Raw genomic sequence first — 20,589 nt, forward strand, 5'->3', positions numbered from 1 at the left:
CCATTTGGTTCTGGTCCGTTTGGTTCTGGTCCATTTGGTTCAGGTCCGTTTGGTTCTGGTCTGTTTGGTTCTGTTGGTTCTGGTCCATTTGGTTCTGGTCCGTTTGGTTCAGGTCCGTTTGGTTCAGGTCCGTTTGGTTCTGGTCTGTTTGGTTCTGTTGGTTCTGGTCCATTTGGTTCTAGTCCGTTTGGTTCAGGTCCGTTTGGTTCAGGTCCGTTTGGTTCAGGTCCGTTTGGTTCTGGTCCGTTTGGTTCTGTTTGGTGTGTTGGACCTCTTATTGGTCGTCCCTCAGCTGCTGCTCGGTTCTGCTCAGGAACTCGGCAGCCTTGTGGGTCTTGACAGTTTCTGGTTGACCTTTGCGACCCGGTGCCGGTCCAGGCAGCGTTTCGCTCGGCTGCGTTCATGTCTGAGCTCTCTTCCCTGCGTGGCGACGTTTCATGGGCCGGCCGGCCCGGCGGCTCGCCGCCTCGGCCCGATGAAAGCTGCTCCTCTGGGACGGAGGGAGGAAGCTCCAGCTCCTCCTCCTCACCTCTCCCTCACCCTCCGCCTCCTCCATCTCACCCGTTTCATGCGGTTGATCTCAGACAATCTCACTGTTACCAGACACTGCACTCAGTCGCTCTTAATATTTAATGACATCTCAGAGACGGAGCTTTCTGTGCTTTTAAAGGCCGAGTTTCCCAGTGACATTTCTGCCCACGACCTCCCAGACTTTTCAAAAATTACCAGAGTCTGAGAGCTTTATTCGTCCACCGTCTTCATACATATCTCATGGGTGAAGACAGGAAATGACATCAGGAAGTAAACACTTTTCATATCTGGTGAAACTACTCCCCAGCTTCTCCAGAAGACTCAGTTTCAGTGAGAACAGGGCGAGTTGTTGAGCTGAGAAATAACTTGAAGCTCCTTCCAGATCATTTGCTGATTATGTAAGAGATGCCTGCATCGGCGGGGCTTTCAGCGCCGATACGGAGACGTCCAGCTGGAGGGGGAAGCAGCCGGCTGGTGGGCTTTGTTGGCGCAGCAACTGTGGAGGACAATCTGGCATTAAAGCGCTGCGGACTGTTGTGCCAGAACCTCATGTTGGTACGCACCGATCTTATGCTGCGTTCCTGCCATCCTCAAAGTTAAGGCAAACTTTTAATTCTGCTGCATTTATTTAGTGGAGGAAGTTTCAGAAGTTTGGAGCGTTCAGACCGTTCCTGCTCTACAGCCTGATTCCTCTCAGGGTCTACAGGTCAAAGGTCAATTGGTTGATTGTGTGTCTGGTGAAGCTTCTTTATTCATTAACACCAGTGGCGACCAATCTTTACTTAGCTACTGCAACATTCTGGTTCATCCAGGAGTTCATGATGCCATTCACTCTATCGACTTTGTGACTGCTGCCAAATCTAGAGCCGTTTTTCTGTTGTTGGTGACTTTTTGAACAACATGTGAGAACAACATGTGAGAACAACATGTGAGAACAACATATGAGAACAACATATGAGAACAACATATGAGAGCTCCAGTGGCTCTGCAGCTGCTGTCCTGACTGCCTGATGAAACCTGGAATACTGTCCTAGTGGTTCTGTATGTAAACCCAACAGCCCTGTTTCCAGCCTGCATGGTGAACCAGACCAACTTCAACATCCATTCTTGACGACAATGAATTCAGTTTAAATAAGTTATAATTAGGGCCAGAGCTCTGACTCATTAGTTGTGATTAAGTAATTACATATAAACCTTTGCATTGTGTTCCTGGTACTCTCATAAATCTGACAAACAAGCTACAGCAGTGATGGATGACTAAGCAGCTTCTCTCGGCCTGATGGGAGTTCATTTCTGTTTCTAAACGGTCTGATTGGAAAAGACTATTGTTGTTTTCAAGTTGTGCTAAAAGCAGTTAGCCTATCAGCGAAGCTATGCTAGCATAAAGTAGCATCTCAGTGCTAAGTAGCATATAATGCTAATGTCAGCGTCTGCAGTCCACATTTTTAAAGAAGCTCCATGAAACTCTGGAAAGCTGAATGACTAGATTAGGTTTAATAGGTTTAGTGATTTAAATAACAGATTAAAAACTGTAAAACTTTTTTTTTTTAGCTCTTATGTCTATTGAGAAATTTAGCAGCAAAAAAGGGGTTTTGAATTGAGAATGATGTTTATTTTGTTTGGTTTTCAATTAAATGTGATTAATAAATGACAGATTGCAATTAACTTGATTTAAAACTTTAATTGCTTCTCACCATGAGTTAGATTTATATATCAGGAACATTTGGTGTGATGGAGGCACCGGCAGCTTTCTGTAGGCTCTGCAAACCGACCAAATGATGTCTTAATGTGTTCTGCTGAACTGCAGCGAGGCGCTAGACCTCACCGTTTGTCACCTGGTCCGTCCCGTGACCTTGACCTCTGAGACCAAACAAAATGGTCTGCCTGGAGGATTTACGGCCCAGCGGCCGGGTTGTAAAGGTGATGAAAAGGAGCCCTCGCAGCGCCTCATTTCCTCCTCTCTTCTGGGCTCTTAAAGCTTTTTGTGGAGTTTGAGTGCCAGAGGAGCGTATGGACCAGATAAATCACCTCTCTGCAGCGCCGTCAGTCCTGAAGCCGGAGGGAATCAGGAGGACGTTCTTAACTTGTTCTTCCTTTCAGAGCTTTTGTTGGAACTTGAATGTGAATTTAAACACTCCAGCTTCCCTCCAGTGCGCTCAGCGCCGTCGACCGACCTCCGGAGAAAGTTACCTGGAAGTCATTCTCATTTTCTTCCTGAATGTTGACTCAGCAGTCCTCTCCGTCTATTATCAGCCGGCCAGAAACACATTCATCTCAATGAAAGCCGTGACGTCTTCCTCACTGAACTGAACTGCTGACAGAACCTAATTACAGCTCATTGTGTCTCTGCCGGTGAGCAGGACACACATACATTCTCCAATAAGAGCTGCTGGACATGAACTGGGCAAACTTGTTTAAGTTTTTCCCCTGATGCATCTGATGCAGGCAGAGCGTCAGCACTTCAACGCTTTCACGACGCATTCAGGACTGCAGCAAATTTTAATGCTCCATTTATGGTGAGCCTTTTTTGTTTTGTTTTTAAGTTGGTTCTTGTGTTTGGTGCTTATGCTGTGTTTATGTTTAATCAATAGTTTTGGTTGGAAGTGAATGTGTGGACTGGTAGGCTACAACTGAGTGTCCCATTGGGATTAATAAAGCTGTCTGAGTTGAGGTTTTTAGGTTGTGATTGGTCTGCTTTGACCTTTTTTTGACTTTTATTGTTCAGTTGACACACGTCCATCACTCAATGGACACAAAATGTCCAGAAACAGCTGATTGCATGTTTCCCCCACAGGATGAATCAGGCATTAAAAGTGACTGGCTGTGGCTGAAGGCTGAAGGACGAGGCGTATCGATTAGCTCCGGCTCATTGCTAGCTGACGGTGTTGGACCTGTGGTCCTCACCTGGCTGCTCTGCAAAGGTCAACAAGCCTGCTAACGAGCAGAAACAGATTGAGGATGACACATGGCTGGTTTATGACTTCGCTGACACATGTTCAGCATCATGTATTGGTGAGCAGACCAAGTTAGACTCTCTGTGGCTTCATGTGACACAAACAGTTCCTCTGTCTGCAGGAGGGTTGCAGCGTTTTTAATTTTAGCCGTGTAGAAAACCAGAGAATCCAGATATAACAAATTCACAAAACTCAAAATCACTTCAAAATTGTATATCTCCATTATCATCATGTTTCCACCTGCACAGTCTGATGATACGGGCAGGTTATAACAGACTCCAGTCTAAAAACATGAAAGGTCATGGAGGTCAAAGAGGGCAGAACACAAAACGTCTGGATTGAGACAAACCGCCTCAAAGTTTCAGGAGGTTTTATACTTTAGACATCTGTCAAAGCAAAACAACATGGCTGTTTACTATAGTAGCTAGAGCTAGCACCATTAGCATAAGCTAACACCAGCAGCAGAAGCTATGACCAGCAGCAGGAACTAACACAAAATACCAAACTGAAAGATAATAGATGGGTGCGTAAAGTTAGAGTTTTCATTCTGGTATATCTGAGTAAATGTTTTGATCTGATGCTAACCTAAACAGCTTCAGATGGAAACTGGAGCTTTCTGCAGCACATGCTCTCCATGTTAGCATTTTCAGGTAGCAGCAGCACAAATACCGTGTTCTTCAACTGAGTCGCTCCTCTTCATCCGTTTCATCTTCATTTCCCTTCAGCCTGTTCTGGTTCAAACTGAAGCGGCTGAACGATGCAGAACTTACTGGCTTGGCTGGACAGCGCTAGCGCTGTACCACCTAGCATACACCATCTACCCAGGTTGCATTGCAGTGTAAACAACATGGCAACGTCGTTGTGAGAATATTTTCTTTTATTTATGAACATGCAACAGTTTACAATATTTTTACTGTATTGTTTTTACATCTGAAATATTTTTTCTCAAATAAAGCTCGCTGTTGCTAATTATGCTTAAATTTAAGGGGCCATCTTAGATTTCTTTCTCTTTAGGGAAGGAGATTTTCAGTAATACAACTTTTACTTTTTTATTTGCCCATTGTCATCTAAATTATGATTTGTCTGTGATTATAAACTAGTATATTCACAAGATAACTTGGATTTGCAGCTTTGTTTGATGTTTGTTAAGCTTTTAAAACCCCTTTTATTCACTGGAGTATTGTCTGACAAACATGCCAGACAATAAAACAAGTCGTATCCGTTCCTCAGGACACGACTTTCCTCTTCACTTATCCCCAAATACTGTGTGAAATATGAGTCTGATGTGCAACATTCGCCCTGGTTAAACCTGAGAACATATTGAGAGCTTTTAAGCTCAGAGTGGGGGCGATTTCCAGCTCGCTCTTCACACTAAGAACGATTTTCAGACGGGATTACCTCCAAGCAGTAATCTATCCAGAGAGCAGGGCCGACGGCCAGCAGCTCGGGTCACCGTTTAACGAGATTAATGTTGGATCGCGGTTATCTGTTTAAAATAGTGCAAAACAACAGCAGGTATACAGAGACATAAGAGAATGGTGTTTGTGTTTGGCACAGCCGGGTGAAAATGTTCACTCAGAGGCGTCTAGTCCATCAGATTAAGCTGAGAATGAGGAGAACCAGATTTATTCAGCGCTACGTTGTTTCAGCTAAAATACAATCTGTTGTTCATTAAAGAGCTACAGAGGTTCCAACGAGCCCAAATAAATGTCTCCAGACGTAGAACAATGCTACATTTACAGTCAGAATAGGACAGAAACCAGATCGGACGGAGTCCTGACTGGGTGAGCGGATTCTGCCGCGCTCGGCGCTGATCGCAGCGTTTTGTTTTTTTGCATGGCAGTGACATGACCATGCTCACAGCAGGCTGTCCTGGGGCTGAGCGCAGGTTGGCACCCTGCTGTTGCACAGCAACGACTATCTGTCACATGTGATCGCATCGCGGCAGCAGCAAAACCATCAGCTCTGGAAAACATCACAGAGGTCCAGTGGAAGTCTGCTCTCATCCAAGCTCTTCATCAGAAGTGACCCGATGATCTGTGGTGACTAGCTAAACACATTTCCCTTCGTTGTTAAAGAATGGTTATGAATTATTTCCATTTGAAAAGGTAATGGTGGTGATTTGCAGCAGCTTGGTGTCCCAGTATTGGAACCAACCGGAGAGGCAGCTGGAGGGTTTCTGCAGAGCATCACTGCCTGTTCTCCTGTTCTCTATGCAGATCGGCTCAGCTTTACGCTGAATGTTGTTTAGATCAAACCAGCAAATCAGGAAGTAAAGGAAACATACGAAGGGATGGAGAGAAGAGGCACAGAAACAGTTTCAGATCTGCAGTTTGTAGATGAAGATGTGAAGCTTCATGGTTAACTCCAGATCCTGCTTTAAGGAACATTTTGCATTTAGTTGTGGCTCTGTTTTGTGTCAGTGTCTAAATTATGAGACTCAGATTAGCGAGCAGCCTGCTCAGGATAAAACTGTCTGCAGAAAGCAGAAAGTGTCGGTCCATCCTTTAATTATGCAACAACAGGCAAACGCTGACTGATTCCAGAAACTTTAAAGGTTTCATTTGTCACTCTGCAGAAGCTTGACAGCATCAAACCTTTACAGTAACTCTCCCTTTATACGCCTGGGTTTCCCTCCATCTTCTATTATCTGTCACACAGTGGGGCCTTCATGCTTTCCATTAACCATTAACTGAAATTATGAAAATGAATTTGATTAATGGAAACACGGCAATTTAGAAAAAAAACTAATGTTCTTTGGGAACAATTTTGCGCTGAGTTGAGCTGATTTTTCAACCGGATCGAAATTGATGTTTCGCAGAACTTAAATGGAAACACTTTTAGAGGGTGTGTGTGTGTGTGTGTGTGTGCGTGCGTGTATGTGCATGTGTGTGTATTTTATTGGGAGCAGAACACTGAGACTCATTTTCCACTAACAGAGGATTTAATTTTTGATTTTTGACCAGAAACAGCAGATCTCTACAGATCTGAGTGAAGTTAAACAAATTTGGTGTCAAACGTTTAAAATGTTTGTGCTGCTATTACGTTAAGGATAGTAATAAATGTTTCCAGATATATTTAGAAGTCATCAAAGGTCAACTAGTCTCTCCCACTTAAAAAAACAAACAAATTTGATGTCAATCATCTGCTCTGCTCACGTTTACCTGACAAACCAGCACAATTCATTTACATCAGTTTTGTTTTATTTAGTTAGTAGAAAGGCAGGTGGATCTCTGGTTACATCTGGCTACAATATAAAATGACACAAGTGAAAACTTTTGTTTCACAAATGTAGCACAGTTGATTGACAGCATGATTGTTTGAAATTGTAACTGTGCAGTGGCTGGTTGACCTCTGATGACCTCTGAGGACTTCAGTTAAACGACCGTTTGACTGAAGTTCTAAAAGGGGTGCGGGTTTTAATGTTTTTTGTTTTTTCAAAATCTCTTTCTTTATTTTAATAATGTAAAGCACTTTGAAATGCCTTGCTGCTGAAATGTGCTATACAAATAACATTTGATTGATTGGAAACATTTGTTAATATCTTTAGAATCGCAGCAGCACAAAATAATATTTTTGCTGCACAAACATTTGACACCAGTTTTGTTTAATAGGAAGAAGCTTCACTGACGTCTTCATTTTCTTCCGTTGTGTCGGGATGGATCCTCGTGTTGCTCTGGTGAACATTCCTCCTGTTCTGCTGAATGTTAACTTCTCTCTGCTTCGCGCCTCATTTGTAAAACTGGATGTTGCCTCTTTTGTTTCCCTGAAAGCATTCTGCAGATGAATACTTCCTCGCTAAATGATACTTTCTCGAGGTGGAGCAGCGCAGCCTGCGTGGAGGAAGGATTACTGGAGCAGAGTCGATGCATCAGCTGGAGAAAAATGCGGCTGCAGCTGATTTACTGCAGTGGAGAAGAATGGAGCGTTCGCTGCAACCTGTAAATTTGGGCTGCGCTCGCCTCCGCCGTGATGAATCAAACGTGTTTACAGCCACACCCACAAAGCTAAACAAACTTCACCTTTTATTCCTGCTTTCTGCATCAGCGGGAATAAAAGTAATAAAGTTATAACAATGATGTAGCATTAGTAGGAGAGCATGCAGGCTGAGCTGCACTTAAAAACACTAAATCTTACCAAGAAGTTTGGACTAGTTTCTCATACTTACATCTTAGTACATCTAAAATAGGACAAAACTAACTTACAAGTTCTTAGCAAGATATAGAACCTTTTAAAGTTATTCTTGAATATTGATAAAATGTACTAGTTTCATTGACAGATTTGTAACTTATGAGAAAGATAATCTGGTACTGTAACTAGCATTAAGAAGTGATTTAATAAAACAAGCTCCCATTTCTTGATAAAAAGTTACTTGCAAGTTAGTTTTGTCTTATTTCAAGATATTTGCACTAGAATCTATAAATACTTGGTCAGATTTTGTGTTTTTGCAGTGCACAGACTCAGCTGAAGACTGAGCATATAAAACAGCTCTAACATGTTGGCTGCATCACCAGAAGTGCTGAGATATTTACTTTCATAACTCCGTTAGCCGGCGTTCTGCAGACTGTTACATGTGTTCATGGGAACATCTGATTGTTGTTTTAGCCGAGCATCTGTGAGGTTCAACGCTGATGTTGGGCGGGATTGTCAAATTTAATTCACCGCTAGTGTTCTGCTGGGATCAGGAGACCCGTTCTTTCATAAAGGTCTGTAGGTGCTGGATGTGATCACCTCTCTGCATGGAAGGCATCCTAACACTTGATTCAGCCACCAGACTCATTGGATCTGGATCTGTTGGAGCTTCCTGTTTTCCAGTTGAAAACGTAAAATAAAACTGACCCATTAAAAACTTCTCATCTTCTGATTAGCTGAGAGGTCTTTAATTACATTTTTAAGAATAAGTGGGATTCTGTGGAAGTAAAACTGAGTGTTTTTATTAAATTAGGACCATAGTGGCGCCATGATGACTGTTTTGTGCTGAAATGACGTTTACTGTTGGTGAGGTATTTGTGTGATTTCTGTCCTGTGATGTTTCGGACCGGGACGCAGGGCTGAAATGAGCGAGGCGTTTGAACGTTGTTCACGATTGGCTGCGCTGCGTTCACGTTCTGTAAGTCTGATTTATGATCTGATCTAATCTGCAGCAGTCATCATCACACCGTGCCGGTCTGCTAATCACCGCGTTGCTCCTGACAACACATTGAGAACATATTGCTGAACATGTCACCTCTGATGGACGGCGATCTGAAGCTGCAGCCGCAGCCAGGCGGCCGTCCTGGCAGCGCCGGCCGCGCAGAAAACTGTCAGACTGGGGGAGAAAAGTGTGACGGTTCTCCTGCCAAGTGGCTCCGTGTGTCAGGAACGCCGCTTCCTCTGAACAGATTACTGTAGCAAACATATAGAACAGATTTCTGATCTGGTTCCGTTTCTGACGGCGCTGAAATGGTTTCTGGTTATACCGTAAAAATCGCTGATCGGTACCAGAGATTTAAAATGAAATAATACTGAATAAATCAGGTTCCACATTCACACAGAAGTTAAATCCAATATGTGATGAATATCCGTCAAACTGGTCTAACTCTGATCTTTTCACCCTGAAAACATCTGATCTGTTCCACTTCCCATATAGAACTAAATAATACCGACATGTCGCATTTTTCCGACTTTTACGTCATCATAATTCATCATAATTCTGAATTATGATGCAGAATTATGCATCATAATTCTGCACCATCAGAAGCCAGACGGTAAATCTGACTGTAGAAATGGCTGGAAATGATAATAATGGGGTGATGAAAGCAGTTTGAGTTCACACTGAAGTCTGATCGCGGTTGTATTTAATTAGTAATATTAACGATCACATAGCGGAAAAAGACGTATTTAGATCCTCCATTATTCTAATACATTGTCTGGGAGCGCTCTCTTCAATAATATGGAAAACGTTTAAAGGGCTTTAATACTTTGTCAGCGGACTGCAGGATATTTTAAAGCAGATTATTGAATGTTTGTCACGTCTTCTGCTCACTAATTAAAGTTTTTTTTGTTTTTTGCTGAGGATGGGATGTGAGACTAACGAGCGTTAATCGGGCTGATAACAGGAAGTGATCTGATGCTCTGTGTGTTTCTGGCTGCTGGAACATTTTGTTTTAACGCCGCTAATTACTGAAACCCGATGCTGTGTAAAGCTCGTCCTGGCAGCAGCCCGCTGGTTCTGTATGTCACTGGACCGTTCAGAGGCGGACCGGGTCGGGATGGAAAACAAAAACCAACAAGTAAAAACTGAAGACAGCAAACAACTCGATGAGCTTCAGCCACTTCAAAGTGTCTGCAAACATCCCAGGTGATGAGTTACTGTCGTCATGTTGGGTTCCAGCAGCGGCCCGGTCCGCTGAGGTCCAGTTAATCAGTCCCTGTCCTCTGCTGCTCCGAGCCCAGAACAAATCCTCCGTTTGGCAGCGCAGAGGCTTCCTGCTCCTCCCGGCCTCACATGTTTCTATAGAGCTGTAATCAGACTCTAACCGCAGCTTCAGCCGGCGGCCTCGGCCTCTTCCTCCGGAGTTCATCCATAAAACATGAGGACAGCCGCCGAGCAGAAGGGTCACTGATAGAGATGAAATATTTACTGAACACACCCAGCGCCTGTTTCACACCAGATCTCTGATTCTTGATCTCATTATCCTGCAGGTGTGACTTCACACCTTTAAATCATTATGACACAATAACAAATAATCTGAACGTGGAGGAAATTTCTGGATTAATTTCTCATATTTATGAGAAAAACATTGGATATTCTCTGTGCCGAAAGTTGAAAATAAAGAAGATAAATAATTTTTCATGGTTAAAGGCATAAATGTACTAAATTACCACAAAGTTTTTCTGAGAGTCAGATGATGGTAACTCTGCTGCCTTGTAGCAGGAAGGTCCAGGGTTCAAATCCCAGCCTGAGGTCTTTCTGTTCTCCCTGTTCATGCATTGGATCTCTCCTGGTACTCCAACTTCCTCCCATGTTCAACAACTAGTTTGGAGCTGCAGGGATGAGCGGGTTTAGACGATTAATGGAGGGACATTCTCTGACAGTAAAAGTCAGAAATTTACATGAAAAAAACATTTTATTTGTTACTAAAAACACTAGAAGTCCTCTCAGACTGAAGTGGTAGATTTACTTTGTTTCCACAAGGCAACAGTGTTAACCACTGACCTCTTTAAATCCTAGTTTTAAAACAGTAACTAAACCCCAAATCATTTCCTGCATATAAAAATTTAAATTATTTTTATGAACAAATTGTGACATTTTCATCTAAAGTTTAATTGTGAATTATTTGTCTCAAAACTGTCTCAGGGCTGCCCCCTTTGGGTTGAAAGCAGCTAATGCAGCTGAATTTTCCTGTTTACAGCGATACGGTTAGCGTTTATTCTCCCCTTCAGGAATAAAACCTTCTCACTCAGTTAGTTACTCTTTAAGAAGAGTGATGGTGGATCTGCTTTCATTTCCAAACCACAGCTGCTTTTTCCCAATCAGGAACCGGCAGAATGGTGCGCAGCATTGAGCCGCAGCAACAGGTGTGGGAGGGGAAATGCTGTGCTACCTTATGTGAAGTCACTCTTGTGCTTTCTGTTGCCTTAACGGCAACCCTTACCCTAACCCTAAAACCTCAGGAAATATGAATCTGGAAACCAAAGAAGAAGAAGTGCAACCATTGCTCTGAGAGGCTTTCGTCAGACTTCATGTCCAGTGCAAAGCAGCTCCAGATGCTGCTGCAGCAGCTGCAGCTGCGTCTGCATGCAGCCATGGAGGATGACGATGCTCCTCCTGGGTTTTCCTGCTGGGTTTTTCCTTTCACAGGCGGCCATCTTCCCCTGAGCCCGGAGCGCTGCATTACGGTGTGCTACTGTGTCGTTGTGGCTCCCTGGACGCCGTCAGCGCTGACTTAATTTCTGAGGCCCCCCTCCTCCCCTGAAGGCCTGCGCTCCTCCCACGGCGACAGAAATGAAAGCCTCTAAGCTGCGGCAGCTGTGGCGGCATCCGTGATGTTTTGGAAAAGATCAGCGGCGGTTGGCCATAAAGGGCATCAGCATGGAGACCGCCGGTGCGCTCATTAGGGGAAATGCCAGTGATGTGAATGTTTTTAACAAGGCCTCATTAAAGGCGCTAAGCCAGGAAGAGGCTTGTCAACAGCTGCATGGAAAATAATTAGCAAGGGTTAATAATAGTAATTATTATGCTGCTGCTTTCAATTCAAACCAGGCTCGCTTAGCGGCACACTGCGGGACAGAATATAGCAGCTTTATTCGTTTGGTGACGTCATTTTCAAAGTTAAAATACAACTGATTGGTACTTTATTTTGATGAATATAGAATATATGTGCAAATCATGAATAACTTAGTTTCTATAACAATCATTTCTAAATAACTACCTATATCAAGAAAAATGATAGAAAACAAGGGAATAAGCATAAAAAACACTAAATGAAAAGTTTTAAATGAAAAACTATATTTATATTTCAAAAATGTCTTAAGTTCACGTATCTAAAAGTAAAGCCTTAAAGTGATTTACATCCATTAAAAAATGTAAGTTGGCCTTAAATATGTTAATGACATATTTAATTGTTTTTTTCCTCGCTGGACTTTTGCCAGGCAAACATCTGAGTTGCACTCGGACATCTTCATTCTGTTCTGTTCCATTGAGGCTACCCCTAACTAGCTGCTAATAGACCCTCACTAGCTAGCTAGCTTTTTCTGTCTGTCATGGATCAGTGTAAATTTATCAACAGTTGGCTCACTTTTGTAGCTTTATGCAGTTTTCTTTTGTACATTTCTGTCATCAGACAGGTCTTAAATTTCATTCATAATGGTCTTAGAAAGGTCTTAAAAATCCTTAGATTTGAGTTTATGAAAGCTGGAGAAATCCTGCATTAACCACATTTGTTAATTTCTGGGATTTTCTCCCCATGAAGTGATTTGTTGCAGGATCAGGAATCTCCTCCTTCAGAGAGTTTTACTGACTTCTGATTACTTCAACTGGAAAAATGTTCCCTGATTTCAAAACTTTGGCTGAAGTTGCTTGTAAGTCCTGTATCCAGTGTGATAACTGAGTAAAATCAAAACTTTGAGATTTAATCACAAGCAGGTGAACATTTCAGTGCATTTCAGGAGGAAGTTGAGGCTTTAGGCCGCTGCAGGTGAATCATTTGATTTTATTGTTTATTTGTTGGGTTCACAGCCAGGGGTTTTTGTCAATGCAGAGAAAAAGTTACACCTATTCTCTGTTCAGCTTGTTGAATATTAATTAAACTAAATGAATATTAAATGCAATTAAATATATAATTGATATCATTTTAATAACTGATGGGTAAAAATTGATTATCATGGGATTTTTTGACTTTGTCAGTCAAAAGTCTGGAATTTCTGATACAAACGAAATAAAGTTGAACCAATCAGACATTCAGAATTACAGGCTGACCAATCAGAATCCAAGGAGATGATGTTTGCTGATTGGTTCAACCAATAACCTCTGGACTGAACTATTTACATTTAAATAGGAGATGATGTCGTATGTAACAGCGATAGGGATAAAGAGGTTTAATTAATTATACTAAAGGAAGGTCATTAATTAAAAGACGACATGAAATTTGTCTGATGTGAACTGAAGATTTCTAGTTTGTTTTGTTTGTGCAGTGAAAACACCAGACTCTGTTATTAACGTGGTATTTTCATATTTACCGCTGTGCTGCTGATCGGGTCTCAGTCGGTGTTTCTGGATGTTTGTGTCCAGCAGGTACCTTTGTGTGCTGCGCTGCAACCAGCTGCGGGAAAAGCCGGTAATAAAATGTCAACCCGCGCTCCGTGAAGCATCATCATGCTGTTGAGAGCAGCAGAAATCAGAGAATCCCTCTTCATGCTCCATTTTTCCCACTCCAAATGTGCTCTTAGTGCGGCGGTTTGACTGCAGAGGAAAACACTGGAGAGCTCCTCGCTCTCTGATGGAGGACACGACTGTCTGTTTGAGGTTTTTATCTGCTGTGACACCATTCTGCCTCCAGTCCAAAAGCACTTTCTCCTTCCTGGAAAAAAACAGAAAATAAAATCAGAGAGCGCCAGCAGGGGAGCAACGAAACCCTGTTTGATCAACATCACTTTGATCTGATTCATGCTAATCAGCCTCATGTAGGAAACACCCAGCCTGGAATCTCACCGTTAGCAGATTGATTTTGATGGGATAAATAAAATCCGCCTCTCATATTCAAGGTGATTAAACTCAGATAATAACTTGTTTATGATGTTGTAGCTTGCCTTATATTTTGCCTTGATTGTTACATGCATGTTTTAGAAATCCTTTAATCTCCATGGCAACCATTCAGCTGTGCAAAACGCCTGGGTGGACATAGCCCCGCCTTTGAGGCGCAGCTCCTCCCCCATGACTTCAGCCTCTCAGCTCCTTCAGACTAGCCAGCAGCAATTAGCAAACAGCTGGTGGAACTGCTGAGCTCATTATAGGAGCTGCTACTTTTAGAGCATCGCTGGTAAAAACGTTAAAGGGTTAATAGAGGAGCCATGTTGGGATGACTTCCTGGAGGCGGAGCTTCAGGAAGAGCAGGAGCTTTTAAAGAGGCAGAGGCCCAATTTCAATTAAATGATTATTTTAATTATTAAATTACATAGTCAAATTTCTTTTAAGTCATATTTGTTATATAGCATTTTTACAACAACTGAAGGTAACATAGTTCCTTGACTGTGTTATAAAACGGCACTTTGTGCCTGGAAAACACATAACTAATGTGTGCAGCCATTAGAAAATATTTTATGCATAGTACTATCTGTAACTAATAATGTAAACTATGAAACAATAACTCTGTGTTGGTGGTTGGAGCATCCACCACAGTTTTCACCCCGTTCACAACTCAATTCGCTTTGCACTAATTGATAAAAGTTATTTGTACTTTTCTGGCATTAAATAACTATTTTAGCTCATTGGAGCAGAAAGAAATAACAGATATGTGGTCCAGTTCTGAACCTTCTTACAGCACCAGCAGCCCCCATCAGAACCACCAGCAGCCCCATCAGAACCACCAGCAGCCCCATCAGAACCACCAGCAGCCCCATCAGAACCCTGATTGGTCCACACGTTTCCTCCTGGGTTCCTGCGCTTCGTGCAGAAAAATAAAAACAATCCTTTTATAGAAACAAACGGAGGGCAGATGCTCTGGACCTGTTCAGACTCGTCCCTGACTCCTTGCCCTCTCCCCTGAACAGGGACGTTGTTCCTCAGGGTGAGGCGTTTCGGTGCTGCAGGTCATCTGAGCGCCGCGGTGTGTGACTGAAGCGCCAACTCACCTGCTCTAAGGTTTGCATCATGTGAAGCTGCGGCAGGCAGGAAGTCCCTCCTGTTGCAGGGCGTTGCATCATCTCGCCTCCCTCTGGAGGCTGCTCCTCACTGAGCGCGCTCAGATGAAAGCCCTCCGTCATGTTTCAAAGCAGCGAGGCGTGCGGCCTTGCTTTCTGACTCACTCTGTGTTTTATTTAAATGTGACACACGCGTTTCCTTCAGAGGAATCTGACAGTCACATCTCACTTCTTATTTACACAAGAAAACAAGTTTCACATCCTTTGATTCAGCGACATATTGTTCCACTTCTGCTGCTCTATTAGACTCATTTCCATCACCCTCAGTCAACAAGAAGGTTTAACTCTAAACACAAATCATAAAACAGCATTAGTTGGAACGCTTCTTTCTCCTCTGACCTGCTTGTTCTTCCTGACGTCAGATCTGCTTTCAGGCCGCATTCCCGACGCGGCTCGGCTGGCCGCTGGCGTTTTATTACCACCTGTTGGCCCAACGGACACGCGTTCAGGTCTAAACTGCAATGGGGATCTCTCTCTCCACCTGAAGCCAACTGTTGAACCACAGAACCGGCCCGAGGTTCTGCTCCTGCTCCCAGAACAGAATCACATCATGAGTCTCTGAATAATTCAGATTTAGCTGCAGGAAGTCGGACAGATGAGTCGTTGTGGAGTAAAACCAGAGCTGACAGTTAACAGGACGTCAGAGTGATGAGTCCTGTCCACCTGACAGAATGTCTGACGGAGCGCTGCCGAACAGGGCTGCGTTCACACTGCAGCCTGAAGTGACCCAATTCCGATTCTTTTGCCGGGGCCGTTCACACTGCAGGTAAATGCGACCTATATGCGTTCTGCAGTCTGAACAGGCAAACGACCTGAAAGTGTTCCGCATGCGCACTAGAGGGCGCAATAGCATCAGCGTTCTCAGTGTTCTGTCAACTGCCATAAAAAGAAGAAGTGCTCAGTGTTTGCGGAAGTAAATATGGAGGCTAACGGTGGAGCTTAGCTTACATATTTGAAGTTGTTGTCCAACCGCAGCAGCATATTAACAACTTAATCCTCATATATTCCGTCATGGTTGTTGTTTTTCTTCCCACTTGCGTGTATCAGGACGCAGAATAGTGAGATTTGTTGAGTATCAGTGACGTTCAGGTCGGATGAATGCGACCTGGACGTTAGGTCGCATTTGAATCGGATACATATCGGATATGGGTCACAGTCGAAAAAGAATCCGACCTGTGCTGTTCACACTGCCATGAAAAAGTCGGATACAGGTCACATTACGCCAAAAAAAATCGGAATTGGGTCACTTCAGGCTGCAGTGTGAACGCAGCCTAAATACGCTAAATACAGAAGATTCAGCAGCTGTGATACAACCTGGATGAACTCTAAGTGATTCTCTTCATACTGCAGAATGACAGATATTATTTTGTTCCACATCTGAAAGTGGAACAAATCTGATTTTTTGGGCTGAAAAGATTAGAATGGCTGTGAAAAAGATTCAGGTCGGATTTGACTGCTACGTGAACGTAGCTTCACATCCTCTGGTCACTTTAAGGGCTCCGCTGCTTCTCTGTTGTTGCTATGAATTTGAAAAATGGCGGCGATTACTTCCTGCTTGCTCAGCTCATACCTCCGACCGCACAGCCAATCAGAGAACAGCAAAGGAAACGCTGAGCGCTACAACACACCTGAATCAAATTAATGAATGAATGAATTACCTGAGCTGAGTGGTTGAATGATGAGTGGCTGAATGCAGATGAGTGGCTGAACGATGAGTGGCTGAATGATGAGTGGTTGAATGATGAGTGGCTGAATAATGATGAGTGGTTGAATGATGAGTGGCTGAATGATGAGTGGCTGAATGATGAGTGGCTGAATGATGAGTGGCTGAATGATGAGTGGCTGAACGATGAGTGGCTGAATGGGACGGGATGGCCTTAACAGTCCTGGTGTTTGGCGCTCCGTCCTGTACGATGATAACATTGCAAAAGCGTTTTTAACGTGACTTCCTGTGTTTCAGGTGGCGGCTCAGGCCGTGCTCTTCATGTGCATGAACACCGCTGGCATCTTCATCAGCTACCTGTCCGACCGGGCCCAGCGCCAGGCTTTCCTCGAGACGCGGCGCTGCATCGAAGCTCGCCTCAGACTCGAGACTGAGAACCAGAGACAGGTCAGTGTGTGTGGACGCTTCGACTGAAACCTGCTGACACGACGCTGAAACCGCCTCTGAGGTGAAAACATGAAATAAATTAGTCCTGAACATCCAGAACCAGAACCAGCGTGAAGGAATGAAACTCCCAATGAGAAGAGAAGCAGAGCAGAGGAACCTGCACAGAAACGCAGACTGGATCACAAAGCTAAATGCAGGAAGTCAGACTGAATCCAGGCAGGAAGTCAGACCGAATCCAGACAGGAAGTCAGACTGAATCCAGGCAGGAAGTCAGACTGAATCTAGATCATACAGAGTTTACCAGCACTGACTGGGTCCAGTTAGAATAAACTGGCAATGAGTGAAGGTCAGGAAAACCAGAATAACCAGTATAACCAGATAAAGGTACTCCAACCCTCACACCTCATCCCTGGTGCTCCTCATAAACTCACCAACGGACTTAAATACCTTTGATTTTTACTAATAAGGTATATAATAGTCTATACTGAGATCTGCTCATGAAAAAGCTTTTTGGTAAATGAGAAACATCCATATTCAGATTTATTCACGTGACTTTGTGTTGCTTTATGTCAGCGCCGGTTCTGGACTCTTTCTCTTTCTTTTCGCTGAATCATGAAATCATTTCACCTCCCAGAAATCTGAATTCACTTCCAGAACTAAATCATATCTGATCGTTTTCAAAGCATCTGCAGTCTGAATGGTCATGTCACATTTATCCAACTTTTACATGGTTGGTGTCAAACGTGCCTCATAAGTCTGGAACAGAAGAATCCAGACGGTGAACCTGGATATGAACAATGGCTGAGAGTTGTAATTATGGGCTGATGAAGGCAGTCTGAATGCATCACGGCTCTGAGTCCTGATTTGACTCCACTTCTAATCAGACTCTTCTGATTGGATGTGAACAATCACAAACAAAACATCAAAGAATCTGAGCTGATCATGAAGAGCGGCTGAGTGAACGCAGCCTGATGAGCTGCTGGAGTTGTTTCGGTAGATCAGTCATTTCTCTGCAGGTTCATCTCTTCTGATTCCTCTCTGTGGTTTTCTGGAGCTCAGAAGTTTCAGAAATGGTTCAGTTCCGTTTCCAAATTGATCGATGCTATTGAGTATTTGAATTTCTTTTGATCTGGACATGAAATGTTGCTGTTTGAGTTTTTCAGTGTTTTATTTTGCTGTTTGACTTGTTTGCTAATTTGATCAAATTGCTGAATTTGCCTGAATTGATGATTTTTACCACTATGCCTCATTACAGCAGAGCAGACTGAAAACTGAAAGTCTAGATGCTAACCAGTTTAACATGCTAGGCTACATGAGGCATTTTTTCCTCCATGGTTATTAATCATTAGGCTATTAGCTTCTCCATAATTAAATATTTGATTGGGTCTTATTAATCTTATTTATGAAGTATATCACCGTTAATCTTCTTCTTGTAAAAAGGTAAGCTGCAAACTCGTGAATACACCAGTGCCAGTCCTTACAATTAATGGCTGCTATCCGTCACCGTCTGCTTTCCAGATTAGATCTTTGGTTTGCATTCTTGCCCTTTTTTCAGGAAAATCAATTAAATAAAAGTGACATGAGGCAACAAACTGTTTTTAGCAGGTCTGCAGGCGTTAATGGGCTTGTTGGTTGGTTTGACATCCGTCATGGCGGAGTGCGGCGCTTTCTGAAGAGCAAAGAGACAAAGATTGGATGTGCCTCCAAAATGGTTTTTAATGGGACTGTATTTATCCCTGTCTGACTGGAAGAAACGGTAAACACTGGCCTCCGTGTACAGGACATGTTTCTACTTCCTGTTGTTGTGTGTGGGGGTCGGTTTGGGCGTTAAAAGAAGCAAAGCGGCTGGAGTGTTTCAGCGGCAGGACGGAGAGACTTCCAGGAGGAGAAAAACACGAACGCATCATCGATACGAAGCTGTCAGGGACACTTAGCATCTGACCAATAACACCACACACACACACACACACACACACACACACACACACACACAGTCTGAGTGGCATCAGCAAACACACACACACACACGGCTGATAGTGAGCTTTGTTTAACGCGGCTGTGAGGCGGCGGCGCAGAAAGCTTTTAGCGGCCTCATGTTTCCTGGAAGGCCGGGCTGTGATGAGCCGGGGCGCCGCCTGCAGCACAACACCTCCACATGGACCAGTCAGAGCCCAGCATCCCTGACCGCCAGCGGCTTGTTTTCAGGCCAGATCTGAGGTCTGACTGAGCTCCTCTTCTTTGTTTTTCTTCTTCTGCTTTGTTTTCTTCTTCTTCTTTGTTTTTCTTCTTCTTTGTTTTTCTTCTTCTTCTTTGTTTTTCTTTGTTTTTCTTCTTTGTTTTTCTTCTTCTTCTTCTTTGTTTTTCTTCTTTGTTTTTCTGGCGCTGTGGGAGCTTACTGAGCTTCAGGAGGAGGAAACGCCGCAGCTTTACCGGATCATCTTCTGAATCAGCTTCCTGTCAGCGCTGTCATGGCTTCACATTCACTTTATTAGCAGAGTTTTACTTTTTATCTTCATGTCACCGGCTCAGAGTGAAAACTTACAGTTAATTAAAAAAAAATGCAGAAGAAAGAGAGCAGATGCCATGAAGAGAGCAGGTTGACTTCTCCTACTGCTTACAGGTTGCTATGGCAATAGACATCCGTCCGTTCGTCCGTCCGTCCATCCATCCATCGTGGATGTTATCTTATATTTTTTTGGGAGGAGTCAGAGGTAAAAGTTCAAAGCAAAAAAACAAACAAACAAAAAAAACAACAAAACTTTTCCTAGCTTGTGAAGCACGGTGGTAGCAGCATCATTCTGTGGGATTTTACTTACCTGAGAACGGCCTAATCAAAGCTCTGATCTGAACCTGATTGGTCGTTTTTCACTGGATCTGCACCAGGCTGGTACATTAAGAGCACTGTAAAGCAGTGGCAGCATCATGCTGTGGATTCCCAGTTTTAGTTTTATTCAGAGCAAACAGGTTTTCATTTAAGCAGATATTAGTGAGGATATACAGTTTATATTTGAGCCTAAAGCCACAATAAATTAAACTTATGCACATAACCCCTGTTTATAATAACGATAATCATTCCACCCTCATTTAATAACAAAGTCGGTTTAAAACTCAAAGTCGGTTTAAAGCTCGGCCTGCTGCGTTCCCCAGCAGCCAGACGTTCAGCGGTCAGCGATCTGCTGGAGTAAATGCTGCCATGATTTGTTTTGTTTATAGAAATAGATTTAGATTCTGCAGCAGCACAGCTCCTCCATCTGTGTGAAATAAAAAACTGTAAATTAAAGTGCCAGAGACTCAGCGGGTCCATAGAAATAAGAAACACGAATAAAATTTAAATGAGCCTGGAAAACACAGTGAGTGTGAATAATGCAGCGCCGGGCCCAGATTTGATCAGAGACGATATCTATGATTTATTCCATCATGGTCAAAGTTTATGCAAAGCCATATTCAGACCTCTGGTTCACTGCAGGAGCTGCCAATATAACCTCTGCTGAGTCATAACAGTATATTATAAAAATATACAGTTTCACACTTTCTTAATTAATAAAACATATCTGAATTCAATCAAAATGAAAGACAAACACAGTGAGACTGACG

At 43.2% G+C, this 20,589-nt stretch overlaps 1 protein-coding gene across 2 annotated transcripts in view; it reads left to right on the forward strand.

The window, feature by feature from the left end:
* Nucleotides 1–20,589, forward strand: part of adcy8 (adenylate cyclase 8 (brain)) — a 58,782-nt gene that overhangs the window by 9,756 nt on the left and 28,437 nt on the right. For both annotated transcript variants that reach the window (XM_007577915.2, XM_016663957.1), the window contains exon 2: nucleotides 16,846–16,995. In XM_007577915.2, the coding sequence (XP_007577977.2) occupies nucleotides 16,846–16,995 (150 nt within the window). The remainder of the gene's footprint in view (nucleotides 1–16,845; nucleotides 16,996–20,589) is intronic.

This window comes from Poecilia formosa, unplaced genomic scaffold (genome assembly GCF_000485575.1).
Source record: "Poecilia formosa unplaced genomic scaffold, Poecilia_formosa-5.1.2 Scaffold459, whole genome shotgun sequence".
Classification (NCBI taxonomy): Eukaryota; Metazoa; Chordata; class Actinopteri; order Cyprinodontiformes; family Poeciliidae; genus Poecilia; species Poecilia formosa.